At 35.5% G+C, this 14,640-nt stretch overlaps 1 protein-coding gene across 4 annotated transcripts in view; it reads left to right on the top strand.

Moving 5' to 3' along the window:
• Positions 1-2,479: 2,479 nt before the first annotated feature.
• The window catches only part of phldb2b (pleckstrin homology-like domain, family B, member 2b), a 46,304-nt gene continuing 34,143 nt past the window's right edge, over positions 2,480-14,640 (top strand). For 2 of the 4 annotated variants that reach the window (XM_077244851.1, XM_077244849.1), the window contains exons 1-3: positions 2,523-2,832; positions 13,017-13,085; positions 13,154-13,277. In XM_077244851.1, the coding sequence (XP_077100966.1) occupies positions 2,809-2,832; positions 13,017-13,085; positions 13,154-13,277 (217 nt within the window). In that variant the 5' untranslated portion in view covers positions 2,523-2,808. Of the gene's footprint in view, positions 2,833-13,016; positions 13,086-13,153; positions 13,278-14,640 lie in introns of all 4 variants that reach the window. The other 2 variants (XM_077244850.1, XM_077244852.1) reach the window with 2 other exon arrangements.

Here is a 14,640-nt window from a genome sequence, read left to right as displayed (position 1 = left end):
AATCATTGATCCTCAATGTCTCTGAACTGAAATAACACATAAGTTTGCGTAACATCTGATGATCATGTTCTCTAGGATTATTTGAGATGTCCCAAATGAGCTTAGTTGAAGCAAGAACATCTGACTGTCTGTACAAAGAAGTCACATGATCAATTTAAATTTCCTAGAAATAGTGCAGAATACTCCATAATTCTCATTTATTTTACAGCATACACTCTTGAAAACAAAGGTTCTTTATCTATGGTTCCATAGAGAACCTTTAACATCCATGGAAACTTTCCATATTGCAAAAGGTATACAAAAGGTTCTTTAGATTATTAAAGTGTTCTTCAAATGAAGAAAAATTGTTATTTTAAGAACTGTTCACTGATCTTTGAGGAATCAAAAAGGGTTCTTCTATGGCATCATGGTGAAAACCCCCATTTGCCCTTTTGGAAGCTTAATTTGTAAGAATTTCTTTGTTTTAAATGTTCCAAAATTTAGATTTTGAATACATGAATTTTAGTGATCAGACTTTTGGACCCTTCTGTATCAATGAGTTGATATGTAATTCCAAGCCTTAAAGGTGCAGTGTGTGATTTTTAGTGGCATCTAGTGGTAAGGTTACGAATTGCAACCAACCAAAGTTACGGTGGCCGACAGGAAAATATGATAGCTGTCGGCTACGGTAGAAACACGACGACACAATATGTCGACCTCCATAGAAGGGGGTGCCCGCGTTTATGGAGATATAAATGTCTAATTTCAAGGTAATAAAAACACAACGGTTCATTATGCAAGGTCTTTATACACCACTGAAAACATAGTTATGGATCTTATATTGCATTTCTGTCAATAGATCCTCAGAAATATTACAAAATGCACCTTTAAAAAACATTATGCCAAATTTTTGAGAAGCTCAAGACATGGTGACCTGGCCAGCTACGATTTCAAACTATGAGATTGTTTGTTCTCTCCATGAAAGTGTGCACCTGTGGTCTTTTTAAGACCTTGACAAACAAAATTCTTTCTCTCCATCCTTTGTTTCTGGGCTCTCCCTTTCTTCACTCCCATTTTATTTCATTCCAGATCATGAAAGAATGTCAGGGTTTGTTTTTTTCATGTCGGCAGCAATGCAGTAACTTAAGTAAAGGGACACTAACTGCAGTGTAATTACACGCCACTGTGGCCTTGTGGGTAACGACTGCTACAGTGGACATGCTCTATGTTTTCTCTAACTCACTTAACACTCGTAGCTTCAACCTTTTTGTTTGAGGGTTCTCCAGGGTGAAGGGAGGCTGTATGGGCAACACTGGCCATCTGTGAACTGACCAAATGTCATCCAGTTCTCCATTCCCACTGTTTGTCCATCTCATTCGGGGACTGTAAAGAGTAAAGAGTAATGATAGATTGTTTGATGGAGTTTTAGGAAAATATACATGCATAAAGCAGGTGATTCCAAGTAAATCTTTTAAAATAACAGCATTTGCATTTGTATAAAATAGAGCTATGCCATTGCAGACAACCTTCACGTGGAGAGCTTGCTTATTTATTTAGTAAAAGGCATTGGTCCCGTTTCTGAGATAAGAAAAGCGTGGATGAGTGTGCGCTGGAGCATCCTGTTTACTGAAGAATTCAGTCACATGAGACCTCTAATCACAAATTGGACGTAGGGTGTGAACGACGGTGGGTGAGAATGCATGACACACATTGTAGATTCTGTATGTTAATTAAACAAATAGTTTCTCAGTGGATATTTTGAGATGACAGCTGTAATTAACTTTTAGATAATTGTGAGCGGAGAAAGCTGGTTGATTTTATCATTGTCAGAATTGGAATTGATTCACCTTATTTGTCTAAGATGCACTATGATATATGGTTTATGAGGACACGTGTATACTGACTTGGGTATTACCACGTAAACATGGTTTATGAGGACACTTCCTGATATAACATTAAGTGTTTTTTTTTTTTAAATGCAGATAAGTTTTCTGATGGGCAGATTTAGGAGTAGGGTTAGTGTAGGGGGATACACTGTAAAAAAAATGCAATCAACTTGTACTTAAATGTTTAAATGTTTGTTATTTCAACTTAAATAACATTAGATTAGACTGACTTAAAAAACGAGTTGAATCTTTAGAAAAACGTTGAAAATAACTTATTTTGATGAGTTAAAGCAATGTAAAAAAAACAGTAGGCTATAGAATATACAGTTTGTACAGTATAAAACCACATATTCGTGTGTGTGTGTGTGTGTGTGTAGTAGTAGTAGTAGTAGTAGTAGTGGTAGTAGTAGCCTACTAAATTATGGTCAGAGGGCAGGCGGGTTTGGGGTAGAGACTGTTAACGACAACGTAATAAATTGAACAGAAAACATGAAATCGTATACATTGGGTTAATAACATTCTATCGACAAAGTCTGATTAATTAAAAAAAAATGATGACAGATGAATGTTTTATCCCTTGGTCAACAAATAGTGCACAGTGCTGGCTGAACTGCACGCGCCGGGGGCTCCAATGCGCACGCGCACTCCAGCTGTTGCGCATTCCACAGCACAGCGGAGTCGCCGCTGGCCAAGAGCGACAGGCAGCGCCTTCCAGTCACCAAAGAGACACAAACTGGTTTAATTTCTTTGGAAATTAATTATTTTGGTCTGACTGTTACACTTGTTTTAATTTTTATCATCAACTGTCGGCAGAGAGTTGGAGTTTTCAAAGAAGAGGAAATATTGAATAGGCTTTTCTTTCTGTCATTTGGAAGCGCGCAGGATATTTGGCAAAGAGCGCTGCGTACCTTCAAGTAGTAATAAGTGTCTTTTGCCATTGAAGATGACAGACATCGTTTCGGCAATGGTGAGACTTTTTATCATTTACACAAATAAACCTTGAAGTAAAAGTCTGTTTACTCAAAATAAGCGCACACTGTCTCTGTCTATAATGAACAGGGTGATTCTTTACTTAGGGACATTTACATATAATATTGGAAGATTAAAGTCTATATTATACATCTCATACATGTGTGATGGATTGTTGTTATTGCAGTGACAGTGTTAGTGACGTCTAATGAAATTATATGACTGGTTCGGTAATGACAAAAAGTACAAAAATATAAATAGGCCTAATATTAATGTCACAAATATATAATATTGCTGAAACAACCTAAATACAATAATTTATACAAACAAAATTATTTTTGTGTTAAATCCAGTAAAAAAAGCTCTTTAAGTTACAATTTACAGTGTATTTTCATATCATGAATGTAAAAAAAAAAAAAAAAAAAGTCTCTCTGCTGTCCTGGCAGATGTGTTCACTTATGATATATTTTATCACTTTCATTTCCATCATAGACCTTTAAAAAAACCTTTGTATGAAAAATTGCTTGGTGTGATGGTAATGACAGCAGTATTGTGACTCAGTCTTCTCTATAAATAAGTATACATGTAAATATCAAATTAATTTTAAGTGTCCCCAACTGAATCACTCACCTGTTTGGTGAAGCCTAATGGATAAAGAAACTACTTTGACTAATATTGTTGAATATTGAATATGACTAATAATGTTTATTTTGGCCGCAGTCTATATTTAACTTGTTCTACGATCGACTCTCGGCACAATTTGGCATGTGTTTTGTTTGTTGAATTCATCATGGGCACTGAATCATGACTCTGAACTGAGAGATTGGCATCATATAAACATCAAACACCAGAGACAATGATAGCCTTCTTTTAAACCAAGAACTTGTGCCGTGAGGCGAGGGATTTCATTCTCTCTGACAAAAAAAGAATCAATCAAATTGAAACGAACAAACAACTGAAGGTTTATAGTTGTTTTTATTGTTGTTTTTGTGCATTGTTTTGTTGTTGACTTAAACGACCTATGCACTTTGCAAAAACAATAGCGTTAGAACCCTCAAACCAGATGTTACTGTTGTAAAAACACTGTCTATTACACTAAGCACACAATTGTTATAAGTAACATGCATAAGAGCAGCAATTATTTCATGAGTCAATGCGAGATGATGAAAAGATTTAAACATGTAGACAGACGAGAGGGATGCAGATGCTATTAGTGAACCAGATGCTATGGTTGTGAAAACATTGGACTCGTCACTCAACACTTTTACAATTGGCTCAGGTGTGTTAACCTGTGATCCTGCTGACTTACAGAGCTCTCACTGGCGGACAGGTGTGAAATCATTGTTGAGTATGGTGCAGATGTTACAAAGACTGTAATTGCATGTGTTGAGTGATGATTCTGTCAATCAGTTGCGACAAGAAAAAAACATCTGCATGAGGTCTGCTTGCATTCAAAAACACCTCAGAGTCAGGTGAATCATGGACCATATACTCTTGGTTCCAAAACAAGTTTTTCACACAATGCCAATTCTTAAACTATTATTTCTACTGTGAAGAGAGTTCAAAAGAACCTTTTGTACATTGAAAATGTCTCATGGATGCAACAGGTTCTTTATGAAACCATAGATGCCTGTAAACAACCTCTCTTTTTTAACCCTAAAATGAATAAAATAAAAAAAATCAGTTTAAAAGTTTCAAATTGTTACATTTTTTACTTTGTCTGAATGGTACGAAACTTGGTGGCTTTTACGCCAATTGCTTTATGAACACAGAAAAATTGGGACATGATTAGAAAAGGCTAAATGGACAGTGAAGTAGTCTTTGATAATGCCTAAATATATTTCCAAATGCAAAACCTATTAAAAGTAAGTAATAATGTCTGAAAATACTCTTAAATCCAACTAGGAATACAGCTCTGTAAATATCTATATATAGGGCTAAGGTATTTAAATACCTTTGCTCCACTTTTAACTTAATCACTGCATGAATTGAAAATAATATGATTTTTTTATTTTTTATTTGAACTATTTGTATTTTATTAAATAAATGGTGCATCATTTAGTAATCTAGTACCAAGAAATCGCCTCAAAATACAAAATATTAAGGAATAAATATTATTGAGACAAAATATAGAACATTCATTTTACTATATTTTTGATATGAAGAAGTAGCCTACTGAATTAGAGTGCAGGAGGATTTAGTGAATGTTAATGTAATGTCAAAAATGTCAAATGTCATTTGACAGAAAAACAACAACAATCGTACAGTGTAAAGAGTTAGCGTCAATTTGTAAACTGACTAAAGTGACTTTGTGAAAAGCTGTATATGATGGTAATGGCTTCTTCAAAGAAATCTTTGCTATAGAGAGGAATACTGTTAAAATAATATTACATAAGGTTTTGCAGCCTAATGTGGATTTCCTTACGGTTCTTATCCCTGCGGCCAGATGCAGCTGTAACAACATTCCACACTCTTTCATTTATTAACTTTGGAATTTGGGACTAATGACTTAAAAAGTCTTAATATGTTTTTTTCAGACAATTTTAAAACTCTTGCATTATAATGGTGCAGGCGAATTATTATTCAGTTCCTCAAGGCATTTATTAAAAAGCAAAATATCTGCGAGTCACATTTACCCTATACCCCTACAAACCGTTCCAAATTGCTGCCGTAATTACAGTCTTTATAGCCAACTATTGTTATTTTTAAACATAACAGCATTAATATCACCCTCCTTACGCAACATGATGATTTTCAGTGGCCTGATAGTCAGTGAAAGACTGCAGAAGGGGAGGAAACTCAGAACAGAGAGTGGTTTGTCCACCTAAAAGATCTCGCATCATTGAGTGTGTCCAGGGGAAGCAAGAGGGCTGCTTCAACCCTTGGTAAATGAGCTGCATGCCATGAAGGGAATCCCATATGAAGTCCAGGCACAATGAGATCATTGTCACATGTGACAGACTGGACTAAATAAGCAGCGCTGCTTTGTCACCTTCGAGCGAACAGATGGGCTTTCTATGCTGATATTGTTAAAGATGCAAGTGTGTAAACTTTCATTCAAAAAGCCGTGGTTTACAGTGAATCTAGAACAGCCTCATTTAATGAGGTCACAGCCAGGTTCGGAGAGTCATTTACAATGGCTTCGAACACAGCCCAACCAATCAGAATCAAGGATCTGTTTTAAAATGTGCTATAATGCCTAAAATTTGTCATTTCGAATAGCGGTGCCATAGAACCACCATTTCGGGTTCCCCAAAAAGCATTTCAGTAAATGACTCTTAAAGGAAGCATTTTTTCATAGGGTGAAGAACAATTTAGTAATCTAAAAACCTTGCAACGGAAAGGATCAACAAAGAACTTTTAAAAGTGGCAGTATACAGTACGTAGTTAGTTTTCCATTCTGAACATAGCCCTTATGTAGGGCAAAAAGATGAACCCAGCCATCACATCACAAACAAGATCAGCCTACGTCAAACGCGTTTGGAAATGACCTGGAAAGCAACCATGTTTCTGCCAGAGTTCTTGTTAGATCTGATGAGGGAAAGGAATGAAAACAGGGGGAGGTTGACAGACCGTTTCCCTTTTTAAATCTCCCACCCGTCCGCCGAAATGCTAAACTTGTCTGTGGCTGTCACCACCCGTCCTGCAGCTCTGGGTGAGACTATGAAATGTGTGATCCTTCTTTGATCATCCCATGTGCGTTACAGCTGAGCTGATAGTTGTCAGGAATGTCCTCCCACATCATGCCATGCGTAAAGCAAAAGGACTCAAAAAGCCCTTTGTTGTAAGATTTTGGCCTTGTCTGCTCCTTCTGTTTTTTCATCGTAGATCTGACGTCTCAATGTTCTCGTAGCACTTCTGTCTTTCTCTCCACAGTCTTATCTTGGCTCATAAAACAAATGTTGTTTTCAAATTAACACTCTCCCCCTTTTCCTTCCCCCGTTTGATTTCTTTCCTGCATGTTATTAACCCACCGCAGTCTTTATGAAAGATCTGGCTTCTTTGTTTGCTGTGGATGTCTGAACATGCCTGAACATTGCATTGCTGAACATTACCTGCAACAAGAGGTCTTTACGATTAAAGCCATAGTCAGGGTCACCTAACAAAGATCCGTCTGTGTGTAAACAGCAAACCTGCTCTTATCGCCCCACAGTTGCCCACATCTATAATCCTAAGAGCTGATTGGACGGAGAGGTGCTAGAGAGGAATGTAGCTGGTATTTTCATCTTGGGGTGACATACCCAAGTAGTTTGCAAAAGAAAAACACTGGGACATTCCTGCAGGAGCATGCCTGTCTACCTGTCTGGAAAGAGGGCAAAGAAAGTTGAGGAAGGGGATTATGGTTCATGTGCAGTTGTTGTTGAGCTATAAAGTGGGTCATGTTATTGTCAAGTGCCCCCTTGGGATGTGGCCAAATGTGAACTTGGGGTCTAAAAGTTCTTTAAGGACTTAAGTAACATAAAGTTGACCTTTTTCAGAGAGAATTAACCTTAGTTTGAATGCAGTGAATGCAGTAATGTTTCATTTCTTTTTACTTTAAATCAAGAGGGTTTATAAATAACCTTATCGAAATACACTACCGTTCCCTACTGTGAAAGAAATTCACAGTAGGGAATTTACAAAATTTAATTTCACAATATTACATTTCTAACTATATTTTTGATCAAATAAATGCAGGTTGTAAAGCATAAGAGACTTATTTCAAAAACAATATAAAAATCTTTCTGACCACTAACTTTGAACAGAATAGTGTACCTATACGCAGGCCTAAAAAGTTTTACAAATTTCTCATTCTTAGTATGTTTGTTTGTTAAATATTTTATTTAAATGTCTGTTTTATTTAAAAAAAGCTTTATTAGTGTGCTACATAAAAAAAATGAATTTTTATGACCACTTTAAGAAAAAACATAAATCTTACATAGTCTGCAAGGGGTGTGTAAACTTACTAGCAAAACGGTAGCCTACTGCTAACATGTTTCTAATATAATAAACAGAAGTAGTATAAAAGCATGGTTGTAGGTGCAATCTGATTGGACCATGGCGTGTGGATTGGAAATAAGGGTGTTTGAACAGCAGTGACCTCATTCAGGAAGTCAGTTTTGTATCTGAGGAAACGGGAACAGCGTGAGGCGGTAATGGTCAAATATTCCTCTCAGGCTGAGTAGGAATAGCACATTAAAGTATGCTATAGGAATGGCTGTTTTCAGGTCTGGAGAAACCATAAAAAAAGTATATGTGGGCACTTAAGAAACTCTTAAATATATTGCAAAATATATACAAATAGTTTTATTTTAAATAATGAGCACAAACAATCTTTTGAAGCAAACTATTTCACAAAAAAGATGTTTCTAAGGTTTCAATTTTGAAACATAAAGGAAACTAATTTCATACAGTACATCCTAAAAATCATAATGTAACCAATTTACAAAAATGGCTCAGAAAACTTAGGTTAGTTCTGCAGTCTAGCATGGCATCTGCAACCACTTGGTTTGATATTTTGTTTTTAATGCATTGAAATTATTACATTAAGTGTCCATATACATTTTGTGGCATCTGTACACTGTAAAAACACTGTAAAAAATTGCCGTAAAAAACAGCCAAATTTTTCAGTAATATGCTGTTTTCCATTTAAACAGCAATATACCGTAGAAAAAATGCATTCGGGGTGATATTTGTTGTTTTCGAGAAAGTAGCCTACAGGAATATACTGTGAATTAACAGCGCTCAAAGTCGACACTCAGAGACTGTGTTCCAAATCATATCCTACACCCTCATTCACTATTCCCTACATTAGTTCACTAATATACTCCAATTGACTGAGTGAATAATTCAGTTAATTTTCTAAGTTAATTGAGACCCTGATGAACACCTGCTGTTAACAATCAGAATCACTGAAGGAAAGAGGAACAAGAAGAACAGAAAAAAAGATAAAATCTAGATACAAGACATTAAATCTTAACAAAAGATCTCAGCAGAGGAGGATTAGACATCTCCACAAACAGCATTACCAGCTTCACTTATTACTAACCAGACTGACTTTATTTCTGTCAGACGTCTACAGAAGTTCTTATTAAAAGGTGACAGAGGTTTAGACGTCATTTTATTTTCATTTGATGTTACCATAATGGTGATCAGTGATTGCTTTAGTTGGGCTCTTGACCCTTGACTATTGAGCATTCGTTTTTCTTTGGCTGCCGTAGCTTTGACTTTAAAACACGTTTGCTATGGCACAAAGCCCGAAGACAACAGGATGACAATGGCTGGTTGTTAATAGTCACTAACATCATATAACGGCCTGATTCACTGATCTCATTTGCTGCCTGAAGTTGTTAAATGTTACCATTTTACATTTTACAACAGTAAAACTGTTTCATAGTTTTGATTTTGTTGTCATTGTGATTTTACAGATTGAGATCTATCGGGGATTTGACGTCCAGAAAATATTAATGATTTTAAGAAGGTTATACTCAGAACATTTTGAACTTCTTGATCAGCTAGACACACACAGTCATCAATTCATAGTTTTGATTTTGTTGTCATTGTGATTTTACAGATTGAGATCTATCGGGGATTTGACGTCCAGAAAATATTAATGATTTTAAGAAGGTTATACTCAGAACATTTTGAACTTCTTGATCAGCTAGACACACACAGTCATCAATAATCGGTGTATGGATCTCAACAATGGTGACAACATTAAGTTTTATGCTGCAATGCATGTTGGGTACCAAAAAAAAGCCATGACTCCCAGCATGCATTGCAGCATGAATAAATTATGCAGCTGAATTTTCTGGTTATTTGCTTTAATTTTTACTTTTTGCTTTTATTTTTGCTTTTGGTTTTGTGTTGACTTTTAGTTGCGTATTTTGAGATGTTCAAATTTAATGTTATCTTTTTTGTTGATTGTCACCATTGCTGAGATTCATTGGCTGATTCTTGATGTTAGTGTGTGTAGAAGTAAAGCCGTAGTTCAATTTTTTTTAGTGTATGATGAGTTTAAAAATCCTTCAGAACTGATTACGCAGTACTGCTTGATCTTTTGCTGTAGTTTCACAGTCTAGTAATATAATTTACACATTATTGGTAAGGAATAGACACAGGCTGAGACTAGTGATCCAAACATCATATAATGACATCATGATCATCAACACCTGATCTCATTTTTTTTGGCTTTGTTTTCGCCACAACAAATGTGTCTTAAAAATACACACTTAAAGCAGGCAAAAATAAGCTAAAGCTATAGTCAAGGGTCAAGAGCCCAACTAAAGCAAACACTGATCTTCATAATGGTAACGTCAAATGAAACAAAACAACATCTAAACCTCTGTTAATACTCAAAAGGAATTAATGTAGACATATGAAAAAATAAAGTCAATCTGGTTAGTAATAAGTGAAGCTAATGCTATTTTTTGGAGTTATTTAATCCTCCTCTGCTGAGATCTTCAGAGATTTAATGTGTTCTGTGGCTGAATTCAGTTGTAGTTCTTGTGTTTCCCTTTTTAATTTTCTTGTTGTTCCTCTGTCCTTCAGTGATTCTGCTTGTTAACATCAGGTGTTCATCACTAATGCTCAATCATCAGTTGATTAATCACTGAATTATATAATTAACTTCAACACTGCTTCAGTGTTACTCCAACTCTATGTAGTGTGGACACACAAGTGTTCATTTAAAACTAAAGAATTTGCAGTGGGGATGAAAGGGTTAAATGTGTCAGATAAAAAAAACAGAGTGAAGCTTATTTTAACGGTAATCAACTGTAAATTAATTTACGGTAGAAAACTGTAGAAAAACAGCAATTTACTGGCAACCAGAGCTGCCAGTAGATTACCGTAAAATCAAGGAAAAACAGTAATATTCTGTAAAATGTAACAGTCAGATGTATTAAACAAAAGAAGTTCATTTCACTGAAATATTAGTGAAAGTTCATAGAAAAAAAGTAATGCAAAGTCAATAACTGATAAGGAGAGTAAATATGAAACTGAAGTGTTTTATGTGTTTTGCACAAGATGATATAGGAGAGATCTTTTAGTTTAATTAATTAGTTTTGTGGGTCACCATTGTGCTGGAGAGTAGAGCCCGTGCTTCAGTCAGAGATGAGCAAAGAAACAGTGATGTTATGCTGCCTGTTGCTTTATTTAAAAGCAGTAACTGTGTAGTTGCTGATGTAGTGACAATCTCCTTGCAATGTTCTTTAACACATACATGTGTGCTATTGTTTGGTATACAAACTGCAAAGACTTTAGTTAAAATGTTTTTAATTAATTCACTATTACATATGTGTTTGCAGTTTTATATAAAGAGATATTCATTTTCAGTGGACTCTAATGAAGGAATTTTACGATACTATAAGTATAAATACTAGTTTTTGAACTTGAACTGTTTAACGGATTTCCATATTATATAAGTTACCTGCCATGGTATTTTTACGGTAACATACTGTAAAAAAGGAGAGCTGTAAATTAACGGTAAAATGCTGTAAATTAACAGTACATTGCTGGCAACTACAGCTGCCAGTAGATTACCGTTATTTTACAGGGCACTTTTTTACAGTGAAATGATCGTGATTTTAACAGTAAAAGACTGTAAAAATGCTACAGTGCAAAACTGTTAATTGGTTAACAGAAAGTTTCCTTACTATATACGGTAAATAACTGTGATAGATAATTTTACTGTAAAATACCGTTAAATTTACAGTTTTTGAAAGTGAAAAAGAACAACTCATTGTATAATTTACAGTGAAAAACTGTAAATTGACATTCCCACAATTCCCTGCATGACACTTCACATTTTATGTATTTTTATTGAAATAACTATGTTTCTTCTTAGTTTTCTTAGTTCTTTTCTAATCAGTTATGTACATTAGGGTTTTATGTCACATTTAATGTTGTTAAATTAATGTTTATTGCATTTGTATAATTTCATGTGTGTTACCGTGATGGTGTTTAATGTTTGTGCGAATGACACTGTGCAGCTTCTATATAATAGTATTAACTTTCTTGTGGAAGATTGCTTGTGATAAGCTTTGATTTATCACGTGACTCTCATCACTGCTGTGGTGATTGTTGGTTCTCAGTGTATTGCAATGGTACAAAACAGATATTAATTTTTCAATGGGTTGGTAAATTAACATTAAATCAGATTATGAAATACGGTTTATTACTGTAAATTTTACGTTAAGTCTGTAAAACCAATAACGTTGATACTGTATTTTTGACGGTAAAGTTCTGGTAACCACAGCTGCCGGTTTTATTCCGTAAAAACAACGGGATTTTTTTTACAGTGACATGTCTATGTGTCTGTTTGGGTGAATTGGGTTAACTGCAATGTACTGTATGGGACCCCCTCCTCTCTATGGTAACTGCAACTGTCAGCACCAAGGCAAGGGGCCATTTCTCACTACAAATACAGTGGCATGGTATGCCAAACACTCCCAATGACTCATGGGAAATAGTAGACATGGAAAATTCCTGCCTTTTCCTCCCACTCTCTTTTTTGCCCTTTTGGAATTGTTTTCACACACATTCCAACCTATGTTACGTGTGGCGGCTGGATTAGAGAGTGTATGTTCACTCTGATGTCTATTGCCCTCAGAGGCTGTTTGTGAGTGTCTATGTGCATGGTATCTATCTTGTTACTGGACTGCCATTAAAAATAATATCTTTTTCCTTACCTGGATACACTCTGTTGTTTATTAATGTAATTTTCACATGATCTAAACCACCATGTTGCAGTATTAAGTATAATTCTCTAAACATCATTTACAAGTAAAATTATAATTTTGTCATTATTTCCTCACCATCGTGCTTTTCCAAACCTGTATATTATTGTTCCTTCCAAGAATCGCAAACAAATTTTTAAAGAATGTTCATGTTGCTCTTCTCCATATAAAGTTAAAGGTTTTTTTGAGGCACTTTTGAGCTCTAAAAAAAGACAAAAAAGCACAATATAAAAATATTTACTCATGCTTATTAACTATATTCCAGGTCTTCTGAATCCACAGATCTAAACTGATGTCCCTTATTCACAGAAAAAAAGATTTCCCTTCCACCAGACCTTTAAAATCATATTCGCGTTTCCTTAGCATCAAATAGAAAACCGTTATTTTAAATTGTAATAATATTTTTACAATATTCTTTTTTTACTGTATTTTTGATCAATTCGCACCTCCTTGTGTGATACAGGATACACAGTCAAACTGCCCAGCGAATGTCCTCGAACCGGAGTCAGATCAGAGCCTTGGTTCTCCTAAGGTTAGTGGACCAATTGTTCAGCTTTTCTTTGAGATCAGAACTGTTAATGCTCTAATGCTCTGTTTTAGAGTCCACCACTGGACCTGATTGACACAGGAAAAGGACTGAAGGTACAAACAGCCACCCCTCACCTTGTCAGCCTGGGAAGCGGAAGGCTAAGTGTGGCCATTACTCTGCTACCTCTAAAGGAGGGTATGTGGTTTTTTTCTCTCTGTTTGATTTTATCTCTCGATCTCCCTCTCTCACAAACACGACCCCAAATAACCATGAACAAGGGCCTGCAAAGAATAGATCTGTAAATAAGACCCTGTCTATACATGCCTTCATGAAACAGTGGATGGAGCTTTTATTGTAAGTGCACTTTGGTTATCATAGAGAAGAGGGTGGAATGATGGGGATTTTCTGATGCAAATATTCCCAATGCAGGAACCCAATATGTCTTATTTAATCTTTACCTTAAAGAAAAGTAAGGCGGCAGGGAAGACAGGTCCACCTGTCTCTGATTACACACAAGTTTCAAGCTTGTCTTAATGACACAACATCTGCAAACATAAAGCTCCTACTCATTCCTCGCCCCTCTTATCATGGTCACTATGGTAAACTCTGGAATGCAATCTCAGAATGGCTCAGGAAAAAAAGTGTGCAACCTATCAGAATAGAGACAGGACAACGAGTCAAGCTGACTTCCTCCCATGGGACTGAGTAATAAAATCACAAGTATTACAGTACTTCTATAGTGCTGGACACACACAAAGATTTTAACTGGCTGTTTTAAGGCAGCCTTATTATGTTTAGATTTAAAAAGAGCAAATATTTGAACATATCCGTTAGTAATAGACTGTGAGGTGTTGAAGTAAAACTGTATGGGGCCGATTTGCGTCACTGGTTGAGTGTGTGAGCCAGCAGAGGTCAGAGAAGAGTGGAAATGTGAAACACACCATTAATTGGAAAAGTGTTTTTTTTTTTTTTTTTTTTTTGTGAGGTGGAATTAGTTACTTACAGTTTTAGAGCTTGAACAAGTGTATCCTGCATATGAAGGGAATAAATAACATTTCAATCCTTTTGCGTCAGCTTGTGAAACTTTTGCATTTCCTAACAAAACTTTTGCGTTCTCTTGCCAAACTTTTGCAGTTTCTCGGGGGAATGCCATTTTATTCCCATCTCATATTTTTTCCATCATAATGTCCCCTGATAATGTCCCGTAATATGTATTTGAGGTTTGTAGGATTGAGATTAGGTCTGAATAAATTTATTGACAGCTTTTTCATATGACAATGCAATTAAAAATACATATTTACAACAGTTTAATTGTATGAAATTGTATAAAATAATATTTTATTGATTACTGCTTAAAATATTGAGGTGACAGTGACAAAATCTTGTGAGTAAGGAGCCGTTTACAATTAAAAACTAAAAACTTTTCATGCATTTTGGCTGTTCATTTGCACAACAGCATTTTAGGGGCCTGAAAACACAAACCCTTGAATCAAACTGCAAGTTTTTGAAAACGATTACGTTATTGTCGGCGCATAAACTACAAAAACACGAACTTATG

This window comes from Siphateles boraxobius, unplaced genomic scaffold, assembly GCF_051911475.1.
Source record: "Siphateles boraxobius isolate OS27281-9 unplaced genomic scaffold, OSU_SipBor_1 26, whole genome shotgun sequence".
In the NCBI taxonomy this organism is placed as follows: Eukaryota; Metazoa; Chordata; class Actinopteri; order Cypriniformes; family Leuciscidae; genus Siphateles; species Siphateles boraxobius.
The sequence above is the reverse complement of the archived record's forward strand: the minus strand, read 5'-3'. Positions and strand labels throughout refer to the sequence as shown.